The sequence below is a fragment of the Penicillium canescens genome (genome assembly GCF_028828765.1).
Source record: "Penicillium canescens strain IBT 15451 chromosome Unknown utg000004l_segment0_segment0, whole genome shotgun sequence".
Taxonomy (NCBI): domain Eukaryota; kingdom Fungi; phylum Ascomycota; class Eurotiomycetes; order Eurotiales; family Aspergillaceae; genus Penicillium; species Penicillium canescens.
In genome coordinates, this window is record NW_026703966.1 from 1,396,399 (window position 1) to 1,414,400 (window position 18,002).

The 18,002-nt window shown below is 48.5% G+C and overlaps 7 protein-coding genes across 7 annotated transcripts; 3 read left to right on the plus strand and 4 right to left on the minus strand.

Annotated features, from left to right (window-relative positions):
• Positions 1 to 428: 428 nt before the first annotated feature.
• Positions 429 to 2,296, plus strand: N7446_005866 (sugar porter family MFS transporter; the record flags this gene model as incomplete). The annotated part of the gene is made up of 4 exons (XM_058514614.1): positions 429 to 565; positions 616 to 939; positions 992 to 1,857; positions 1,917 to 2,296. 4 exons carry the CDS (start codon positions 429 to 431, stop codon positions 2,294 to 2,296), a joined length of 1,707 nt encoding a protein of 568 aa, XP_058371792.1.
• Positions 2,297 to 2,845: 549 nt separating this feature from the next.
• N7446_005867 (Gfo/Idh/MocA family protein) lies at positions 2,846 to 4,071 on the plus strand (the record flags this gene model as incomplete). Its single annotated transcript, XM_058514615.1, has 2 exons — positions 2,846 to 2,885; positions 2,984 to 4,071. 2 exons carry the CDS (start codon positions 2,846 to 2,848, stop codon positions 4,069 to 4,071), a joined length of 1,128 nt encoding a protein of 375 aa, XP_058371793.1.
• A 129-nt stretch (positions 4,072 to 4,200) lies between these two features.
• Positions 4,201 to 5,735, minus strand: N7446_005868 (fungal specific transcription factor domain-containing protein; the record flags this gene model as incomplete). The annotated part of the gene is made up of 3 exons (XM_058514616.1): positions 4,201 to 4,978; positions 5,029 to 5,402; positions 5,469 to 5,735. The coding sequence occupies 3 exons, from the start codon at positions 5,733 to 5,735 to the stop codon at positions 4,201 to 4,203; spliced, it is 1,419 nt and encodes a 472-aa protein (XP_058371794.1).
• A 936-nt stretch (positions 5,736 to 6,671) lies between these two features.
• On the minus strand, positions 6,672 to 8,525 carry N7446_005869 (uncharacterized protein). Its single transcript, XM_058514617.1, has 3 exons — positions 7,765 to 8,525; positions 7,218 to 7,711; positions 6,672 to 7,165 (listed from the first exon to the last, which is right to left on the minus strand). The coding sequence occupies exons 1-3, from the start codon at positions 8,096 to 8,098 to the stop codon at positions 7,145 to 7,147; spliced, it is 849 nt and encodes a 282-aa protein (XP_058371795.1). The 5' UTR covers positions 8,099 to 8,525; the 3' UTR covers positions 6,672 to 7,144.
• Positions 8,526 to 11,526: 3,001 nt separating this feature from the next.
• On the minus strand, positions 11,527 to 12,134 carry N7446_005870 (CDP-diacylglycerol-serine O-phosphatidyltransferase; the record flags this gene model as incomplete). The annotated part of the gene is made up of 2 exons (XM_058514618.1): positions 11,527 to 11,895; positions 11,955 to 12,134. The coding sequence occupies 2 exons, from the start codon at positions 12,132 to 12,134 to the stop codon at positions 11,527 to 11,529; spliced, it is 549 nt and encodes a 182-aa protein (XP_058371796.1).
• An 831-nt stretch (positions 12,135 to 12,965) lies between these two features.
• On the minus strand, positions 12,966 to 13,832 carry N7446_005871 (H/ACA ribonucleoprotein complex subunit GAR1/NAF1; the record flags this gene model as incomplete). Its single annotated transcript, XM_058514619.1, has 5 exons — positions 12,966 to 13,233; positions 13,288 to 13,433; positions 13,499 to 13,599; positions 13,653 to 13,700; positions 13,769 to 13,832. The coding sequence occupies 5 exons, from the start codon at positions 13,830 to 13,832 to the stop codon at positions 12,966 to 12,968; spliced, it is 627 nt and encodes a 208-aa protein (XP_058371797.1).
• A 180-nt stretch (positions 13,833 to 14,012) lies between these two features.
• Positions 14,013 to 16,447, plus strand: N7446_005872 (threonine--tRNA ligase THS1; the record flags this gene model as incomplete). The annotated part of the gene is made up of 4 exons (XM_058514620.1): positions 14,013 to 14,603; positions 14,660 to 14,924; positions 14,981 to 15,460; positions 15,527 to 16,447. The coding sequence occupies exons 1-4, from the start codon at positions 14,056 to 14,058 to the stop codon at positions 16,445 to 16,447; spliced, it is 2,214 nt and encodes a 737-aa protein (XP_058371798.1). The 5' UTR covers positions 14,013 to 14,055.
• Between the last annotated feature and the right edge of the window lie 1,555 nt (positions 16,448 to 18,002).

Genomic DNA, 18,002 nt, shown 5'->3' on the forward strand with positions numbered 1-18,002 from the left:
AACTCAAAAAGTGCGGAGTCTGATGTGAACAAAGTGGTGACAGTAGATGTTCCCCATCCCGGGCATGTTAGAACAAATTCGGTCGAAAGAATGCTTCTTCCTACTAGTGAGTTGCCCAAACTGGTTTAACTCGCACGCTAAGTGCCGAGACTCCCCGTCCGAGACTCCCCGGATCTCAACTGACCCAGCCACGAGGAGTAAAGATGCGACAACAAAGAAGCCGGTGAAATGCGGGGGATCGCAAGCCCCGGCCAATAGATTTTCAAACCCCATATTTGGCCTAATTTAGCTACTATGAGCTGGTTTCTTTTGAGCAGAACAAGCGAGGCAGCCAAAGGTCTATATAGACGCTGGTCAGTCAATCCATGCACAAGTTGTTTCCCTTTTGCTATCAGCTCTCCTTTCAATGCTACTGCGTTGAACACAAGATGCATGTGCCTCCTTCATCCACAGCCCCTGGAGCAGAAGTGACTGCTGCCGCGTTGCGACTACAACAATCGAACGTGAGCGGTATATCCGGTCTATTTAAGAACAAAAAGGTCTTCCTAATTGCGTTATTTGCCTCGTTAGTCTCTCCATCAAATGATGCATACACAGAGTACTAACGATCTATAGCTTCGGTGGCCTCGAGTATGGCTACCAACAAGGCGTTATCTCACAGGCTCTAGTGATGAGCAGGTTCAAGGCCGACTTCCCCAGTATCGTGGGCTCTTCAGGTGCTACAGGATGGTTGACATCCATTTTGCAACTTGGAGGATGGTTTGGTGCATTATCCGCTGGCATCTTGGCCGAAGTCTTCTCTCGAAAGCATACCATTCTGAGTGGTGCTCTTTGGGTTATTCTCGGATCTTTCCTCTGTGCCGGTGCGCATAATGGATCTTATCTTTTTGCTGGTCGTTTCTTTACAGGTATTGGGGTCGGAACACTTAGTGCTGTTGGGTAGGTATCTCGATCACTTTCCACGGACGCGATTGTTTGCTTACCCTTGCAGACCTCTATACAATGCCGAGCTTGCTCCTCCCGAGATGCGAGGGTTACTCGTTTCCCTCCAACAACTATCCACTACTGTGGGTATTATGCTCTCCTACTGGATCGGATACGGAACAAACTATATCGGCGGAACAGGTGATGGACAGTCCGATTGGGCATGGCGGACTCCCCTTATCATCCAAGGAATTCCAGCCATTATCCTTGCGTTGGGTGTTGTTTTCTTCTTGCCATTCTCTCCTCGGATGCTGATCACCAAAGGCCGCGAGGAAGAAGCATTCAAAACACTTGCCTATCTCCGCGGCCTTCCCGAGGATGATGTTGTGCTACGATGTGAGTACCTAGAGATCAAGTCCGAAGTACTCTTCGAACAACGAGTATTCGCGCAGAAGTTCCCCCACCTCGCTGAAAGTGGGCGTAGTATATGGCGCCGTGAGCTTGCACAATATGCCAACATCTTTCGCACGAAGGACAACTTCAAACGAGTGGCTATTGCAGGGTTGGTCATGTTCTTCCAGCAGTGGAGCGGAATTGACTCCATTATCTACTATGCTTCTTCGATTTTCCAGACTCTTGGCTTGACTTCTGGTACTATTTCCCTCCTTGCTACTGGGGTAGTTGGCATTATCAATGTCTTGGCAACCATTCCGGCGGTCATGATTATTGACAAGGTCGGACGGAAACCTCTCTTGATGGCTGGATCCGTTGGAATGTTCTGTTCCATGGTTATCGTTGCAGTAATTGTGGCTAAATGTCAACATGACTGGGAGCACAATGTCGCTGCGGGTTGGGCGGCCGTTGCCTTTATCTGGATCTATATTGCCAACTTTGGATATTCGTGGGGACCTGCCAGTTGGGTTTTAATTGCTGGTAAGAACATTCTCTTCGTATATCTTTCATTATTTACTGATGTGTTTCGATGCTTACAGAGATCTTTCCTCTCTCGATTCGTGCTAAGGGCACTTCGATTGGCGCCTCTTCGAACTGGATGAACAACTTCATTGTGGCCTTCATTGTGCCGCCGATGATCGACGGCATTGGTTGGGGAATGTACTTATTCTTCGCTGTTTGGCTTTTTATTGGCGCACTCTTCATCTGGTTCTTCGTCCCTGAGACAAAGAACAAAACGCTTGAAGAGATGGATACGGTGTTTGGTAGTGTGACGGCTTCTCACGAGCAAGAAATGTTTGCAGCAGCAAGAGACGAGGTTGGATTGACGCTCCTTCTAAACGGAAATATCAAATCAGCTGGTGCTGAAGACCATGAAGGCAAGGATCTGGAATCCAGTGGGCACTTGGAGAGTGTCTAGTTTGCAAGATCGTAACTTTAGGCTTTGAAAAGAGGACAATTCCTGAAATTATGGGCTATTTAATATGGGTAATCTACGGCCCTACAAATCTCAACATTATCTTGCATCTGTTTTCGCAATACCGATACATCAACATAAGATTGAATATGAATCACAAGCCACGAACTCAAAAGGTCCCGGAAACTTGGCTACACTGCACAACAAATAAGTCTACCACATAAATGGCACAAGATTTATTTTATTCAACGCTCATGGGGACAGCATCATCCGGGCTGCAGTCCCGCTGGAGTGTTAGATGTGGGGTGTACTTCCGCGAAGCCACTGTATAAGTTATGGGCCCCGATACTCCCCGCGGGTTCCACTCGTCATATACAAGATGGAGAGTGGAGAGGTGTTAGACATGACTATCGATATTTGGGGAGTCCCGCAATAAGTCATAGGATAAAACGTCAAGATTCCCATACTTGTCAAATTTTTCATATTTCTATCTTGCTCTTCATTATTCATTCCAGTACATACTACTCCCGCTGATTCTTTCAAATCCCAGCAATGTCTTCCCCGCTTCCTGAGCTTCGATGGGGCATCATCGGTGAGTTATCTTTTCTTTGAGAGCCCATATGAAGGCGCATGTTCGCAATCCTCGAGCAATAATTTCAATGATACCAGGCTAATAAATATTTCTGCTAGCCACGGGCATGATCGCCTCCTGGTTCGTCACAGATCTAAGTCTCAATCGCCCGGATGCCCGCGCGAAACACACTATCCGCGCCATCGGCTCAAGCAGTAAAGCGAAAGCCCAAAAGTTCATGGAAGACTTCATTCCCTCGTCTGAGCACCCATCCGTCTCCTGCCACGGCTCCTACGCAGACGTCTACACGGATCCAAATGTCGACATCGTCTATATCGCCACGCCCCACGCCTTCCACAAACAGAACTGTCTTGACGCCATCAACGCCGGAAAGCATGTACTCTGCGAGAAGCCATTCACGATCAATGCGCAGGAGGCAAAGCTTGTTATTGACGCAGCCAGAGAGAAAGGTGTCTTCGTAATGGAAGGCCTGTGGACACGATTCTTCCCAATTGCATCAAAGTGGAACGAACTTCTGCATACGCAACAAGTCCTCGGTAATATCAACCGGACCTTTGTTGATTTCTCCCTCGATATGCCGCTCAAAGAGTTGCCTGCTACATCTCGCCTGTTGGATGTCAAGCTCGGTGCTGGTTCCTTGTTAGATATTGGTATCTACGCTATCACCTGGGGTCTGTTGAGTCTGGAGACTCCGGGAGCTCGCGAGCAGCCCCAGATCAGCGCGAAGCAGACATTAGTCAATGGTGTTGATGTTAGTTCATCTTTGCTGCTCTACTATGATCAGACTGGTCGTCAGGGTATCATTACCTCGTCGTTACTTCACAAGTCTAATGAGGTTTTCGCCCGAGTCGAGGGGAGTAGAGGAACACTTTTCCTTAGTGGGTCTGCTGCTTCTATGCCGGATACTATCACTTTGTCTCTAAAGCCTAGTAATGCTGGGAAGGATATGGGGGATAAGAGGCACGGAGTTGATGATGCTGAGAGGCATGAGGAGGTTTTCAGGTTTGAGGAGACAACCGGTGGTAAGGGCTTCTACTATGAAGCTGACGCCATTGCTCTCGACATTTGTTCCGGCAAGAAGGAGAGTGTGGTGATGCCTCTGGATGAGACGTTGAGAGTGATGCAAATTATGGATGAAGTGCGCGCTCAGGGTGGAGCTAAGTTTCCTCAAGATGAACAAGCTTAGAGCTTAAATGGGAGGTTAGTGACTGTTAGTTATATAGTGTAAGGTAGCTCTTGCTATTGATTGCTACATTTTTGTATCATTCATACTAACTATAAGTTACCATTTCGATTGTGAATATATAGTGGCTAATTATGCAGACAATACTTCCTCGAGAATAACCCTAGCCTTTTGAACATCACCAGGAGCCCCAACCTCCCAGTACTTCAAATTCTCAATAGCAAGTTCAACAGACTCCCTCAATCTGGGAGTCCACAAATTCCGTCTCGCAGCAGCAAGGAGACAAAGCGCCGAGGTAAACGTCAATCTGAGCGTATACCAAGTCCCATGATGACGATGGCAGACAGAATTTGCCTCAATAAGTCCAGTATACCCAACCAAAGAATCTGCAACAAACGGCTCTAATGATAGATGGTGGTGGTTATCTGGCGGTAAATGAATCGCCAGAAACAAAAATGGTCTCAAGATCCAAGACCGCACCTCTCGAAGCCGGACATATAGTAGCCAGGGTAGCTCTTCGCTTGGGATAATTCCTGGTCCTTTATCGTCGAAACGCATGGGTGCTGGGAGACATTCATACCATTCATTAAGCTGGCGGAGGAACTCGTTTGCGATCTGGATTGTTGATTGGATGTTGAGCTCTTTCCATGACTCGAAGTCGTCTTTGTACATTGATTCCAAGACGCGATTGCCGATCCGTCGCAGAGCTATTTCTGAGAGATAGTAAAACCAGGCTTGTTCCTGTTCGCGGCTTGCCATGTCGTGGCGGGTGTGCTCTGCGCTATCTGGTAGTAGCACGGAGGTTGGATTGGCTGTTATTATATCTGAGTGTGGTGGGCTTGGGAAGATGTGCACGTAGTCTAGATGGGATACACCCGAATGGGGTAGATCAATCTCCGACAGGATCTCGCTGGGTACTCTGTTAGTTAAGGTCAACATGTGGCAAGATATTTGACTTACCATTCAGACTTGAAACAGCTCCAGAATAACCTTTGTTCGGTCTTTAAGTCAGAGGGAGTGGATGCGGCTCCTTGTTTAGATTTTGCGTAGACTTGGTACATCACAGATGCTTGGTGGAAGCTCTGGTATGCGTCCAATGGCCTAAAGGTATACATGTAGAAGACACCCGAAAGGAATAGACATTGTACACCAGCGACTGAATGACTCAAATTTCCAATTCTTCTGCGAGCCAGTGTAAAGTATGATTCCGCTTCCTCTAGCCTAGAGGCGTCGAGAGGAGTGGGAAGTTTCCTGTACTCTGCAGGATCCAAAGTGGCGATTTCATGTGCGCGTTGAAATGGTACTGCGATTGTACCCAGAGCACAAGCAAGAAGCTGTTGCATTTTTAGCATCCGATCAAGAATTCTCTCGCAGTGTTTTAGGGGATAGAGTGCTCTTACCACAAGACAAGACCCTTCATCCCAATCCAACCCCTCTTCAACAGCACGCCGTGCATAATTCTTCAGCTCCTTCTCATCCACAATGGGATTCTTAATATGCACCAGAAGAAAGAACTGCTTCATCAATTCCGGCACCTTATCCTCCTGAAACCCAAACTTGATGCGCTTTGATTTCTCCTGTATGTGCTGCAGACTTTGCGGACTCGGTCCAAAGACAGCATCTTGCAGACAATTCTTGGGATATTTCTCATGGAAGACAGGCCACATAAGGACATTATCTGGGTTTGTATAGGATGACGGAAATCCGAAGCTGTCCACCACGAGATCCCCATTCGAGAATCTGGTAGCATTCGAATTCTGCAAAGAAACTGTCTGAGGCGATGTGTATGATGGTGTCGAATGTGGATTCGATGAAGTCAAAGAAGTACCACTATCATTTTTAGCTTGTACAGCATTCAGTACATCCTGTTGTGAGGCCAAAATGCGATTTAACCGATCAATGATTTCCAGGCTAGCTGGATCGAACCTGAGCTGGATAGTTAGTCATCGCATATCGGCGTATCAGGGAGATAGATATCCGCACGATGAATGATCGTTTCGATCTGTATACTCGCATGGAGCCCCGACAGATAGACAGATCCGGCAACTGGGACGCTGGTTATCGCACTTTGTCTTGCGAGTGCGACAAAGTTGACATGCAGTCACGGCTCTTTTGCGGGGATACCGCATGGCGCTGTTTCTCGAATTGGAATCCATGATCGACGTGCAACTATGCGACGCGGAGTTTCGGCTTCGGGGTATATTACAATGCGGGGATGATGGTACACGTGACCCGGGGAATATCGGGGATGGCTTCTATATCTTCACGTTATGAGGTTGAACCGTGTGATTGTTAGATGCGAAAGGAAAACTGGCCGTACGCTCTCCTGGTTGCCTTATACGGCTATCGGCCGACGCCTAGGATGCCTCTCATTGTTCTGAGGCAGCCGGAATAGACCAGGAAACAACTACCAACAAAGCCTTACAAAGGACGGAATCAGACTGATAAGCATATCCATTCTCACATTAAGTACAGTTGATTGATCTTCTCTATTTAAAGTGACTTATTCCCAGATCAGTTCCTTTGAGGGCAAAATGCGAACAAATAGCCCAAACTAGGACCGATAGGCAAAAGATCCGACCGAAACAGTAGAAGAGATCAGAAGAGGAAAGAAAAAAAGAATCACATCAAAGGAATGGTCTGCTCATGGAAACGAGAAAAAAGAGCATTGATAGGGCCGAAAAAAATAGCAAACGCCTTTTCAGATACAAGCCGTCCATTGCCACCCAGGAATTTGCAGTGCCAGACAAGGTGGAACGATTAAACTGCTGGGAGTCCTGGTGAACAGTCACTCGGTTGTAGGTGTTGAGAACTGCATCGGATCGCATGGCAACGCCGTCGCTTGTTGACGCAGCGTGTTCCAGGGTACGGCGAAAGAGACAGAAATCACAAACTATGACACCAAGTCGAGTCGAGCCTGATGCCTTACGGATATCACAACTCCGGTAAAAAAACCCGAGGAACAATAATGACAGCAGTCTCGTAAAGCAGATTGAGGGAGAAAGAACATAGGTCGCTAATACTGAGGAGAGAGAAGGAAGAGGAGAGGGATGCGTAATTCAGTTGGAGAGGTGGTTTAGCGATCGGGGTTCGTCACCTAAATCAGAGTAAGCATTTGCAGGAAGCGACGGGTTCACGGGAGTATTTACCTGCAGGATCCGACGAGAGAAGTCGTGGTCGTCATCAATGCTGCCATTGCTTTGGCGGCGCTGTGCCATGTAGTCGCCATCGAACCGAGAGTCGGTCATCGAGGGCGGGTTCGAGTCGCGGCCGTAGCCGCCAGTGGTGCCACCACCGAAAGCAGTGTTGGTCTTGTTCTTCTTGGACCGCCAGAAGAAGAACGCAGCACCACAGAGGGCGGCGAATCCAACGACACCAATCACGACTCCGGCTGCGATCGCAGCAGTGTTGTGACTGCTCTTGGTCTTTGCCTCAATAGATGCACTTGCGCTGCTCTCTTTGGGGGATGTCACTTCAGTCGTCTGTTGACTAGACGTGGATGAGACAGCGGTGCTAGCGGCATCGGTTTTCGTGGTGCTCGATTCGCCGCTGCTGGTGGTAGTGGTTGAGCTAGATTCCGAATAGGTCGGGACATCTTCTTCATAGTTCGTGGTGTAGATGGAGTAGTAGTCGCTGCCACCGCCTATTCAATGGGGTTAGTAAATCAAGTGCGCAAGGTCAGTTTATGTAACATACACATATCTGAGGGCCAACCAGTGCATGCCTTGTTGCACTTGCCGCTGTCCACCTTGTCGCTGTCGGGTGGTAGCGTGTCACCGCACATGCAGGTCGAGCCCCCTGTCAGAGCAAATGCAGCGCTGTTGGCGCTGTAACACTTGTTCAAACACCAGCCAGAACTCTGGTAGGTGTAATCCTTTGATGAACCATAACCAGGAGCGCTGGAGTAGCAACCGACAAGTTTTCCGTTGGCTGAGCCGCGAGGAATAACCTTGAAGCCCTCTTGAGCTACTGAGCTGGCCGCAAAGAGGGCAGTCGACACCACGAGGGTGCTCTGTGTGTTGAAAAGCATGATGAGACGGCAAGGGAAGGGGTGAGGTCGAGTATCGGAAGGAAGAACGTAAACACCGCTGGACACAGTCGCAAGGGTGATCGGAGAAGAAATGGGGACGGCCTGCGTAACCCTGAAGAACTTCTGTTTGTTGAATAGTCGTTTGTTGTCAAACTGTCCACGACGTTTGCTCCCGTTTCGGTCAGATGCTGAGGCGTATCTGACAAAAACAAATCGAGTGTTGAAGAGAAAGAACGCTCGGAAGAAAAGAAGGGAAAGTGACGGTTTCGCGTGGAGGCTTCGGTATTGAGGAGTTCACCCCCTATCGGGTTAGGTGAGAGTGAGCGACCGTAAAATTTGAAGTGGTTCGGTTCAGAACCGGGACTCTCCTGAAGAATAAACGAGTGAGAAATTCGAGTCGGAAACGAATGTGTGTGAAGGGAGAGAAGGAAAGAAGGTGGTGATGGATCCCTTGAGAAAGGGACAAGGGGGGTCAGTGTGCCCCAGAGAAGGTATGAGGTACCAGTAATACGGGGGAAACGCCCTAGTGGCCTCGAGTACCGAGTACATTCAGCTCTGACGCTACATGGGGGTCTTTGTTTGTTGTATTGTTCAGTACCGTGTACAATAGCCGTGAACCAATCATAGGCAGTACCCTGCTTGGTCATCAGGCACCCGTGCTGGCTAACCAGGGGACACTGTTGATCTATTTCCCCTCTGGGAAAACGCGGGCCGGGATGGAACCTTGGGCATGCCGCTAGTCCATTTTGGGTGCCAAGTAAAGATGATGAGACTGTCTTTGATACTGTAAGATCAGCATCGCCACAGTCCCTTGATGTCTATTTACACATGTGCGTTCGGTTATAAGTTAAGTTAAGTAAGTTACAGGCCTGTGACCTTTGCCGTGGGGTTCGTAACAAATTAGTTGCCCCATATGACAGTTTTCCAGCCGAGATTTGCGGCAAATTACAGGGAGATTAGTTCCAGCGGAGCCGTTAATCCGTGACAGGCGCTAACACCTGAGAAATCAAAACCCTGCATTAGTTCAACATTGTGTACTCCCCCGGAGTAAGGTTGTATGTCGCTTCCAACAGAGATCGCATTTCCTCTACCTCATTTCCATGGGTATCCAGCGGTCGCTCCCGAGTGGATCCGAATTGTTTTTTACTCTGGTCCCTGTAACGCACAATTTACCCACATTCACGCAATTTACTGGATTTGAGAGATCTACATCCAACCTTAGGGCTTGTATTGAACCCTTTAACTTGTACATGTACTTTATCCCCCTTGACTCCTCGGGGGTTATTTAAACCACATTAATAGCTCCGAAACTTCCGATCTGTGTACTGTATGCAGAGCTACTGTATATCACTCGGTAGAACCCGGCTCGAATGTCGTTATGTATCGGCTGTACCTTGCAGATCGAAATCCCTAGCAATGACCTGAGCCACAGTTTGTGTTCCCCAGTAATCCTGTACAGTAACGTTATCTCAATCTCATACACCTGAATCAGCGAAACTTAAAGTAGCTGCCAAGTCATGCTGAACAATATCTACTTCCCAACAAACAATACGCACCATATCTTTTGCTAGAACTTAGTCCATACAATACTATCACTTGATCCCGTCCAGTGACCTCTTCTAGTTCATTCCACGCAAGCCGCCAAAAAATAACAATACTCCATACAGAGTGAGACATATTGCCAATTATCTGCCAGGACCCGAGATCCGAACGTTGAGTTGGACTAAGGAATCGGGCCTTTGAAAAGGTCCAAATACTCCGTACAGGGTCACCATAAGCCGTACAAAATACAGGTAGGTAAATAATCATCCTCAAGCATAAATATAAACATAAACACAAGCATATGGAAATGTCTAGACTGCCCACGCATATATTCCTAGCCCAGTGGCGTCCGCTAGACCAGCTGAATTCCCCACCTGCCACAACAAAACAGGCACCCCTTACCGGGGCATGGCAACATAAGGATTGAAACTAGAATGGGAAGATACTGTTCACCGGAAAGACTCTATTTCGAACCATGTACATGTACTAGGCTTCATGCAAACACCAGTTCGACGTGTGTGAACTGTGAGGAGTGATATCAAACTGAAACTTGCGTGGTCTAGAACCTCTAGAACACGATTCGACCCACGATGTGCAGACCCTGCAGAAAGATCCGGGTCTGGCCAGTTTTCGGGGAAATATTGGCTGCTATTATTATCGGTGCTAAAAATTCTGATCTGTGCTGTGACACTGTATATTCTAGACTCTGTCAATTTACGATTCATCGGGAATACTTGGCTCGGTCATTATACATTACATTGGTGACCTACAATTTCAAGATATTCATTGTAGACTCTATGGGTATTACTAATGCAACGACTCAATCTATCTCGGGAACAGTTTCTAGTGTCCTCGGGCTTCCCATAGTATTCGATGTTTTCCACAATATATATGAACCCCGGCTCAAATATATATAGGATGACCTGCGACAATTCTTCGGCCTGAAAAGCAAAACATATCTACAGAACCAATACGAATACGCTCGAAAGTCTCAAATATAAGGATGTCTCGCGCATAGCTCTATTAATTTTAGAGGCATTTACAACCCTATTTTCCTCATGCCCCCGGAAACACCGGATATATGCTCGCCAAATCTTGCCGAATCCATCGAACGACTTGACGGAACTCATGTTAAGACCATCATTTTAGCATAGCAACTTTCTCCGTTATTTAAATTCAGGAATTAAGTTGCCTGTCACTATTTGGATGGCTTGCACCCCGATGGTTGCATCGACGGCATATATATATAGCGACAGGAGGAGCTCACGGCGTGTGGCGCTCGTATTTTCTCGTTGTCATGTTTGGCTCGAAACTGAGTCCTGTGAGTACTCTACATCTAATAGCTTAGAAGTATAGCATCATTTGGATGAACTACGTAGTCATATTCTTTGTAGCATTGCAATACAACACAGACTGGCGGTTCGGGGTATATGTGCCAGATTGTTCTGATTAACAGGCTCTACCTAGGTAGGGCTACATGCGAAGATTATGTCAGTATTGAGTGTTATGTTTCATACCCGAGGTCGCTGCACCAGGTGGTTATATAAGGTTGATGTAACATGGTTCGATTGACATGAAGTGTTAAAACTCTGGAACCTAAGAATGACGACCATCAACACCGCCGAAGCTTAGGACAGCGGTTTCTCCATTTTTTATATGTTGACACTGTTGGGACTTCCCTTCGGTATCTACTCAATGGCCACGGTCAATGTATGCAATCGAAATCAGATCAATCATCCTCATTTAAGTGTATCGAGATTATGCTATAGCGTGCCCACAAGCGACAGCCCCGATATTTATTTTCATTTAGCTGTCCAAGTTGAAGGGGACAACAGTATCCGACATTGCTCGCCAACAGTATATGCCGGGCCAAGGTGAATCCGACCTTATGGCTTGGGAATATGTATGGACTTGCTGACCATCAAGCATCCGTGCAAGACGAACATGAGCACAACGGGATGGAACTCGAAAATCGTGCCTTCGGCGAAAAGACCAAGAGGGATGTTTGCGTGTGTCCAGCCTTGGGAGACCCAGTAGGCCATGAGGGAGGCGATTGAGAGAGTGGTTGGGATAGGAGTGCCTTCGAAGTACTTGGACTTGCCGCTCTTGTCCTTCGGCAGAACGGCCACAGTCACGTTGAATCGGGCCAGGCGAGTAAGGCCGCAGAGAACGAAGAATGCGAGGAAGACGTGATCAAGCGAGGTGCGGATACCCAGGGCGAAAGCGGCGGCAGCAGGGGCGAGGCCGAAGGAGATCTATTCGAGGCCGAAGAGTTAGTCGGATTGTGGTTAACCTCTTCACTGGGTTCATTTACCAGGTCCGCTAGGGAGTCAAGCTCCTGTCCCATGAGGGACGACTTCTTGCGCCAACGGGCAATCTTTCCGTCCATAAAGTCGAAGAACAGACCGAAAGGCATGAACGCTAGAGCAGCCCAGATAGCACCATATTCAGTTGGCTCACCGAGGCAGTAGCGCATGGAAGAGAAGACCGACATCACTGCTCTACATGTTAGTCGCTGATCGTCAAACTGATGGGAAATACGAGCTTGCCTCCACAGAAACCTAGGGAAAAGAGTTAGCGATTTGATTTCTCAGAAGCTTCCGATACATCAAAGGTATCTTACCATTCATCTCAGTAACCAGGTCGGCAAGATGCAGGGCCCTGTTGAGCATTAGGTTGAGTTGAGAGCGAGGGGGCAAAAGTTGGCGGAACTGACTTCACGAGGCTGAAATGACCTTGTTCGGAGGAGAGAAGCATTTTCTGCTTCTCTTGGCCTGCAAAATATAAGCTGGATGGCCTCTGTAGGATCGAACCGAGCTCTAACGTACCTCCGTCACCTGAAGGTGGGACACCGCTGTTGGAATCGCTGGATGCCATGGTCGACGTCCGGCGAGACATGCTCAAGTGATATCAAATAGTATGGAATGTACGGCAGACGGGATATTTGTTGCAATACGAGGCGCAAGAGGTAAGACTGAGGGGTAAGAGGGAATAAAATTGGCGTCAATCCTGCTTCAAGTGTTGACAGACGCACAGATTCGCAGAGCGGTCAACGTCATTCCTAACCTGCAGAAAGCGGAGGCGGTGCAGCAGCTGCGCCACAGCCACACCAGCCACACATGTCTTCAATCTACGACGATGAATTTTAGTCTTATGCTAACCCATTGAACCAAATTGAACCATAATATTTTTTGACTGGTGATATTCTACAGCCTGCAGCCAGTGAAGCAGCAAATTGCGCAGGATGCACAAGGAAATGTTTCCTGAAAAAGCTCCCGATTCCCCCAAACGCCGTAAGAAGACAGTACATAGTATCACGGACTCTCTACCCGCGACCACGGAAGCCACCACCGCGGGGACCACCACGGCCACGAGAGAAGCCGCCGCCGCCACCACGGCCACCGAAACCACCACCGCCGCCGCGAGAGAAGCCTCCACGGCCTCCACGGGGGGCACCACCGCGACCACCGCGGGAGAAACCACCACCACGGCCACCGCCGAAGCCACCGCGACCACCACCGCGGGCGCCACCACGAGCACCACCGGCGCGCTTGACCTTAGGTCCGGGAGGAGCCTTGGGTTTGGGAAGGAACCTGATTGGAAGATTAGTCAGAGCGCGAGGGAATTCGGATGGAAGTGAAACATACTTCTCAAGAGGAAGAAGCTTGTCGCCTCCGATGTAGACCTTGTCACCGGGCTTGAACGAAGTTGCGACGATACCCTCCTGGGGCTTGACGGTGAAGTAGACTTGGTTGATGGGGCCGAGGACCTCGTCGACCTTACCAATGGGAGTCTATCAGGACCAGTTAGATTTATCTTTGCCAATTGTATTGATTGTTCGGTAGGGTTGTGGCGTACCTTGTTCTCGAGGTAGATCGGGGCGTTGAAGTAGGGGATCTTGGGGTTGATCGACTCGCAGACCATCTCACCCTCACAAGAGTGCATCACTGATCCCATCTCTATCGGAAAATCAGCGACATAATTTCAATGTTGTAGGATCAGATATAATTACCCAGGACCTGAGCTGGGGGACCGAACGACGGCTGGAAACCTCCGCGCCCTGGAACAAAAAAATTTCGTTAGCTCCTTTTGATCTTTTGATTCACAAAAGTTTTGATAATTTCTCACCACCACGGCTACCGAAACCTCCCCGGTTGGCACCGGAAGCACTACCACGACCACGGAAAGACATTTTGTGGTGTTATCGGGGGACTGTCGGCTTGTACTAGCTGGTGAAGTTTTCGCTTAGTGGAAACTTGAAGCGGTAAGTCGCTAAGGGCAGTACCCACACGTGACCACCTGATTCACCGCCCTCACGAAAGAGTCATTTTCCCTCCACGCGGAGTGTAAACGATCCAGCTTTGTTTTCGTTCACAGTTCAATTACCCTGTGACGCTACACAGAGGTTTCTCAAAATGGCCTCCGAAGCCCCTAAGGATATTCCTGTGCGGCCTGCCGCCGACGCGCCGGCCTCTGAAGCCGCTGCCCCGCCAAAAGATGCGAAAAAGCAGGCCCCGAGCCCCGATGTTCTCCCAGAATTCATGATTGAGCGAAACAAGCTCTTCGAGGAACTCTGGCAACAATACCTCGAAGAGATCAAGAACCGCCCTCACCCCGAAATCACCGTTTCCCTTGACATTGGCGACGGCAACCCTTCTTCGGTCTCCGCCAAAGCCTTCGAGACCACTCCTGGTTCTTTCCTGCGCGATGTTCCCAAAGATATTGCTGCCAATGTTGTCATAGCCAAAATTGACGATAAGGAGTTGTGGGACCTGAATCGTCCTCTGGAGAAGGACTGCAAGGTTCTTCTTGTTCCTTTCAGCAACCCCGAGGCCCGTGAGGTCTTCTGGCACTCCAGTGCTCACTGTCTGGGTGAGGCATGTGAATGTGAATATGGCTGTCTTCTTTCCCATGGTCCCCCTACCCCCCAGGGTTTCTTCTACGATATGGCCATGCCCGATGGGTACGTTTATCCCGGTTCTTCACAATTGTGCCAATGCTAATATCATGGGGACACAGACGGGTTGTTCGCGAGAGTGATTGGAAAGCGCTCGACAACAAGGCCTCGCGCATCTTCAAGGAGAAACAAAGCTTTGACCGATTGGAGGTTTCCAAGGAGAACCTCAAGAAGATGTTCGGATACAGCAAATATAAGTTGCACTACATTGATAAGCTCGTCACTGGTGAGAGCAGCACCGTCTACCGCTGCGGAACCCTTGTCGATCTCTGCCGTGGCCCTCACATTCAAAACACTGGCAAGATCAAGACCTTCAAGATCATGCAGGTAAGCGTGGCCATGTGAGGTTATCGGATGAGATATCCATACTGACATCCTTCCAGAACTCATCTGCCTACTTCCTTGGTGACCAGAGCAACGATTCCTTGCAGCGTATCCGTGGTGTTGCTTTCCCTGATAAGAAGGCAATGGCCGAGCACCTGAAGTTCTTGGAAGAGGCTGAGCGCCGTAACCACTTGCGAATTGGAAAAGAACAAGAGCTGTTCTTCTTCGATGAAGTGTCTCCCGGATGTCCTTTTCTCCTCCCTAACGGAACCAAGATTCTCAACCAAATTCAGTCCCTCCTGCGTACTGAGTACCGCAAGCGCGGCTACCAGGAAGTCCAGACCCCCAACATGTTCGATGTTTCCATCTGGAAGACCTCTGGTCACTGGGCTCACTATAAGGATGACATGTTCAAGTTGGACGTTGAGAAGCGCGAGTGGGCCCTTAAGCCTATGAACTGCCCTGGTCACTTTATTCTCTTCGGCCACCGTGAACGGAGTTACCGTGAGCTGCCTATGCGTCTTGCAGACTTTGGAGTGGTAAGTTTGACATTGAGTGCTATCCAAGTTTCGATATTGCAGCAATACTAACCAAAACCGAAAAAGTTACATCGTAATGAAGCGAGTGGCGCGCTATCTGGTCTTACAAGAGTGAGGAGGTTCTGCCAAGATGATGCGCACCTCCTGGTTGAGCCGCACCAGATTATGTCTGAAGTGGAGGGTCTGTTCGATTTCTTGCAGTCCATCTATGGGCTGTTCGGCTTCACCTTCAAGCTGAAGCTGTCCACCCGCCCCGAGAAGTATATGGGCTCGTTGGAGACCTGGAACCAAGCCGAGGAGCAGCTCAAGAAGGCCTTGACCAAATTCCAGGGTAATGATTGGGTCATTGACGAGGGTGATGGTGCCTTCTACGGCCCTAAAATTGATATCACCATAAATGACGCATTAGGTCGTGGTTTCCAATGTGCCACCATTCAGCTGGACTATCAAGCTCCGCTGAACTTCAAACTGGAGTATCAGACCAACGAAAAGCGGGAGAAGAACACCGAGGAGGACGCGAAGGAAGACGTGACCAAGTCCGACGGGCTGCCCTTCGGCCGTGCCCGTCCTGTTGTCATTCACCGTGCTATTATTGGTAGCTTCGAGCGATTCCTTGGTATCTTGACCGAGCACTTTGGTGGCAAGTGGCCGTTCTGGATCAGTCCGCGCCAGATCCTCATTGTGCCAGTGATGCCGGCTCTGAACGACTACGCCGAGGAGCTGCAGCGTATCCTGCAGGGAGATAAGCTGAATGTGGACGTGGACATCAGTGGCAACACCCTGCAGAAGAAGATTCGTACTGGCCAATTGGCCCAGTACAACTTCATCTTCGTTGTGGGAGCGCAGGAGCGTGAATCTGGCACTGTTAATATTCGTAACAGAGACGATCCCGCAAGCCAAAGCAAGGGCGTCATGGTCCCTCTGGAGGAGGCACGGGTCAAGCTCCGGGCATTGCGTAAGGAACGTCGGTTGGAGAACACTCTGTAGGGGACATGTTACCGGTTTACGAAAAATGAAATGAAGTTACAAACAGATATTCTACAGATGCCACTAAATATATCCCATACATAGCTAATGTAGGGTGATCAAGGTCCGGGTTAAGCCAGGAACGTGGTACCCTCAAAGCGAACACACCTTGGGTAGATCGACATCTTCCTGACTTTGAAGACGGAAGTGCCTAGTCGAATTTTAGCCTACTTGTGAAAAGCACATCCGTTCGTGCTGAGACACTAAGTAGGAGCGAAGAAGAAAAGAAGGAGAGGCTCGAAGCTAATGTGCTGTCGGCATGAATGCTTGCATTATCTGCATTTCCTTACGAATAGATATATGATCCGAATCTATTGGGTAATATTCCGTATTCAGAGTAAGATTACTAAGAAGGATTCGCACAACAAATTGCCTGTTTTATACAGAATACAATGCAGAATTTTTGACATTTCCAATTGGTCAGATCAATTCGTTGGTTTTGGATGCAACTTAGTATCCAACCGGCCAATAATAATTCACCTTATACACCGCCTTACATTAGCCAAAATATTACAAGTACCAGACTTTCTAAATTTGACTTTATAGAAAAAATGTTTAAAATCCCTTCGGGGGTTGAATACAGCGATGACCTTATGTATATATACAGATAAGGATAGGTGCCATCCTCTGGTTCCTCAGGCTTCTTTAACCATTCTACTACCGCTTTTCAGGGAGACATATGAAGCGTACCAGTTGACGCGAGAGGAAGATAAATGATGGGACCTATATGGTGTATATCTGGGTTTCCCTGAACGCGAGGAGGCTACTTTTATTTTGCTCCCTCACGCTACGGCTTGTATCTTAAGTCCACTATAGCTCTTTTTACTATTGATCATTCATCTTGAAGACGCTATCTACTTTTATGTATGCGTGAGACCCTTATAGGTATCTTCGCTGTTCCTGGGAGGTTGCTAATACCTTGCTACGAGTTCTGATGGGTTTCTAGGACCTTGGTGAGTCCTTCTAGGAACACTTAGTTCCTAGGTACCCGCTTTTCGCGTTTTGGGATTCCTCCACTAGTCCCTAGGAGTCTGTGAAACAATTCTAGGAACCGTGCTAGGTCCATCCTTAACTCTCAATCTCTACCCAATAAATTTCTAGGAATCCATCATTAGTAGCTGCGGTGTCGTGGCTGTTTTATCCTACTTGTTAGTCCCTTTGGGGTTTACCACTTCACCCTAGCTAGCCTTTTCTGTAGCTGTTTGTACATAGCTCCGGTCTCGTTTCACTGGTTCCCTCCATCTATCAAGATTGTTAAGTGAAGCGAGGTTGTTGTGTAGATTTTCGACCTTCACGGTATCATGGCCTTCTCGCGGACGAGTGGCCGTCAGCTGTTGGGTTTGCCGAGAGCTGCGGCGTTCCTTCGCAAAATGTCCTGGTTTTCTGCATTTAGAGTATTGCTTAGCATCTCTTCGTCTTTTCTGTTCTTTCGTAAGGAGTCTGGCCGCGTCCAGCTCCATTAGTTGTAGTCCGTAATGATCCTCTTTGCGTGTTCTAGCTTCATTCAACCCAAATA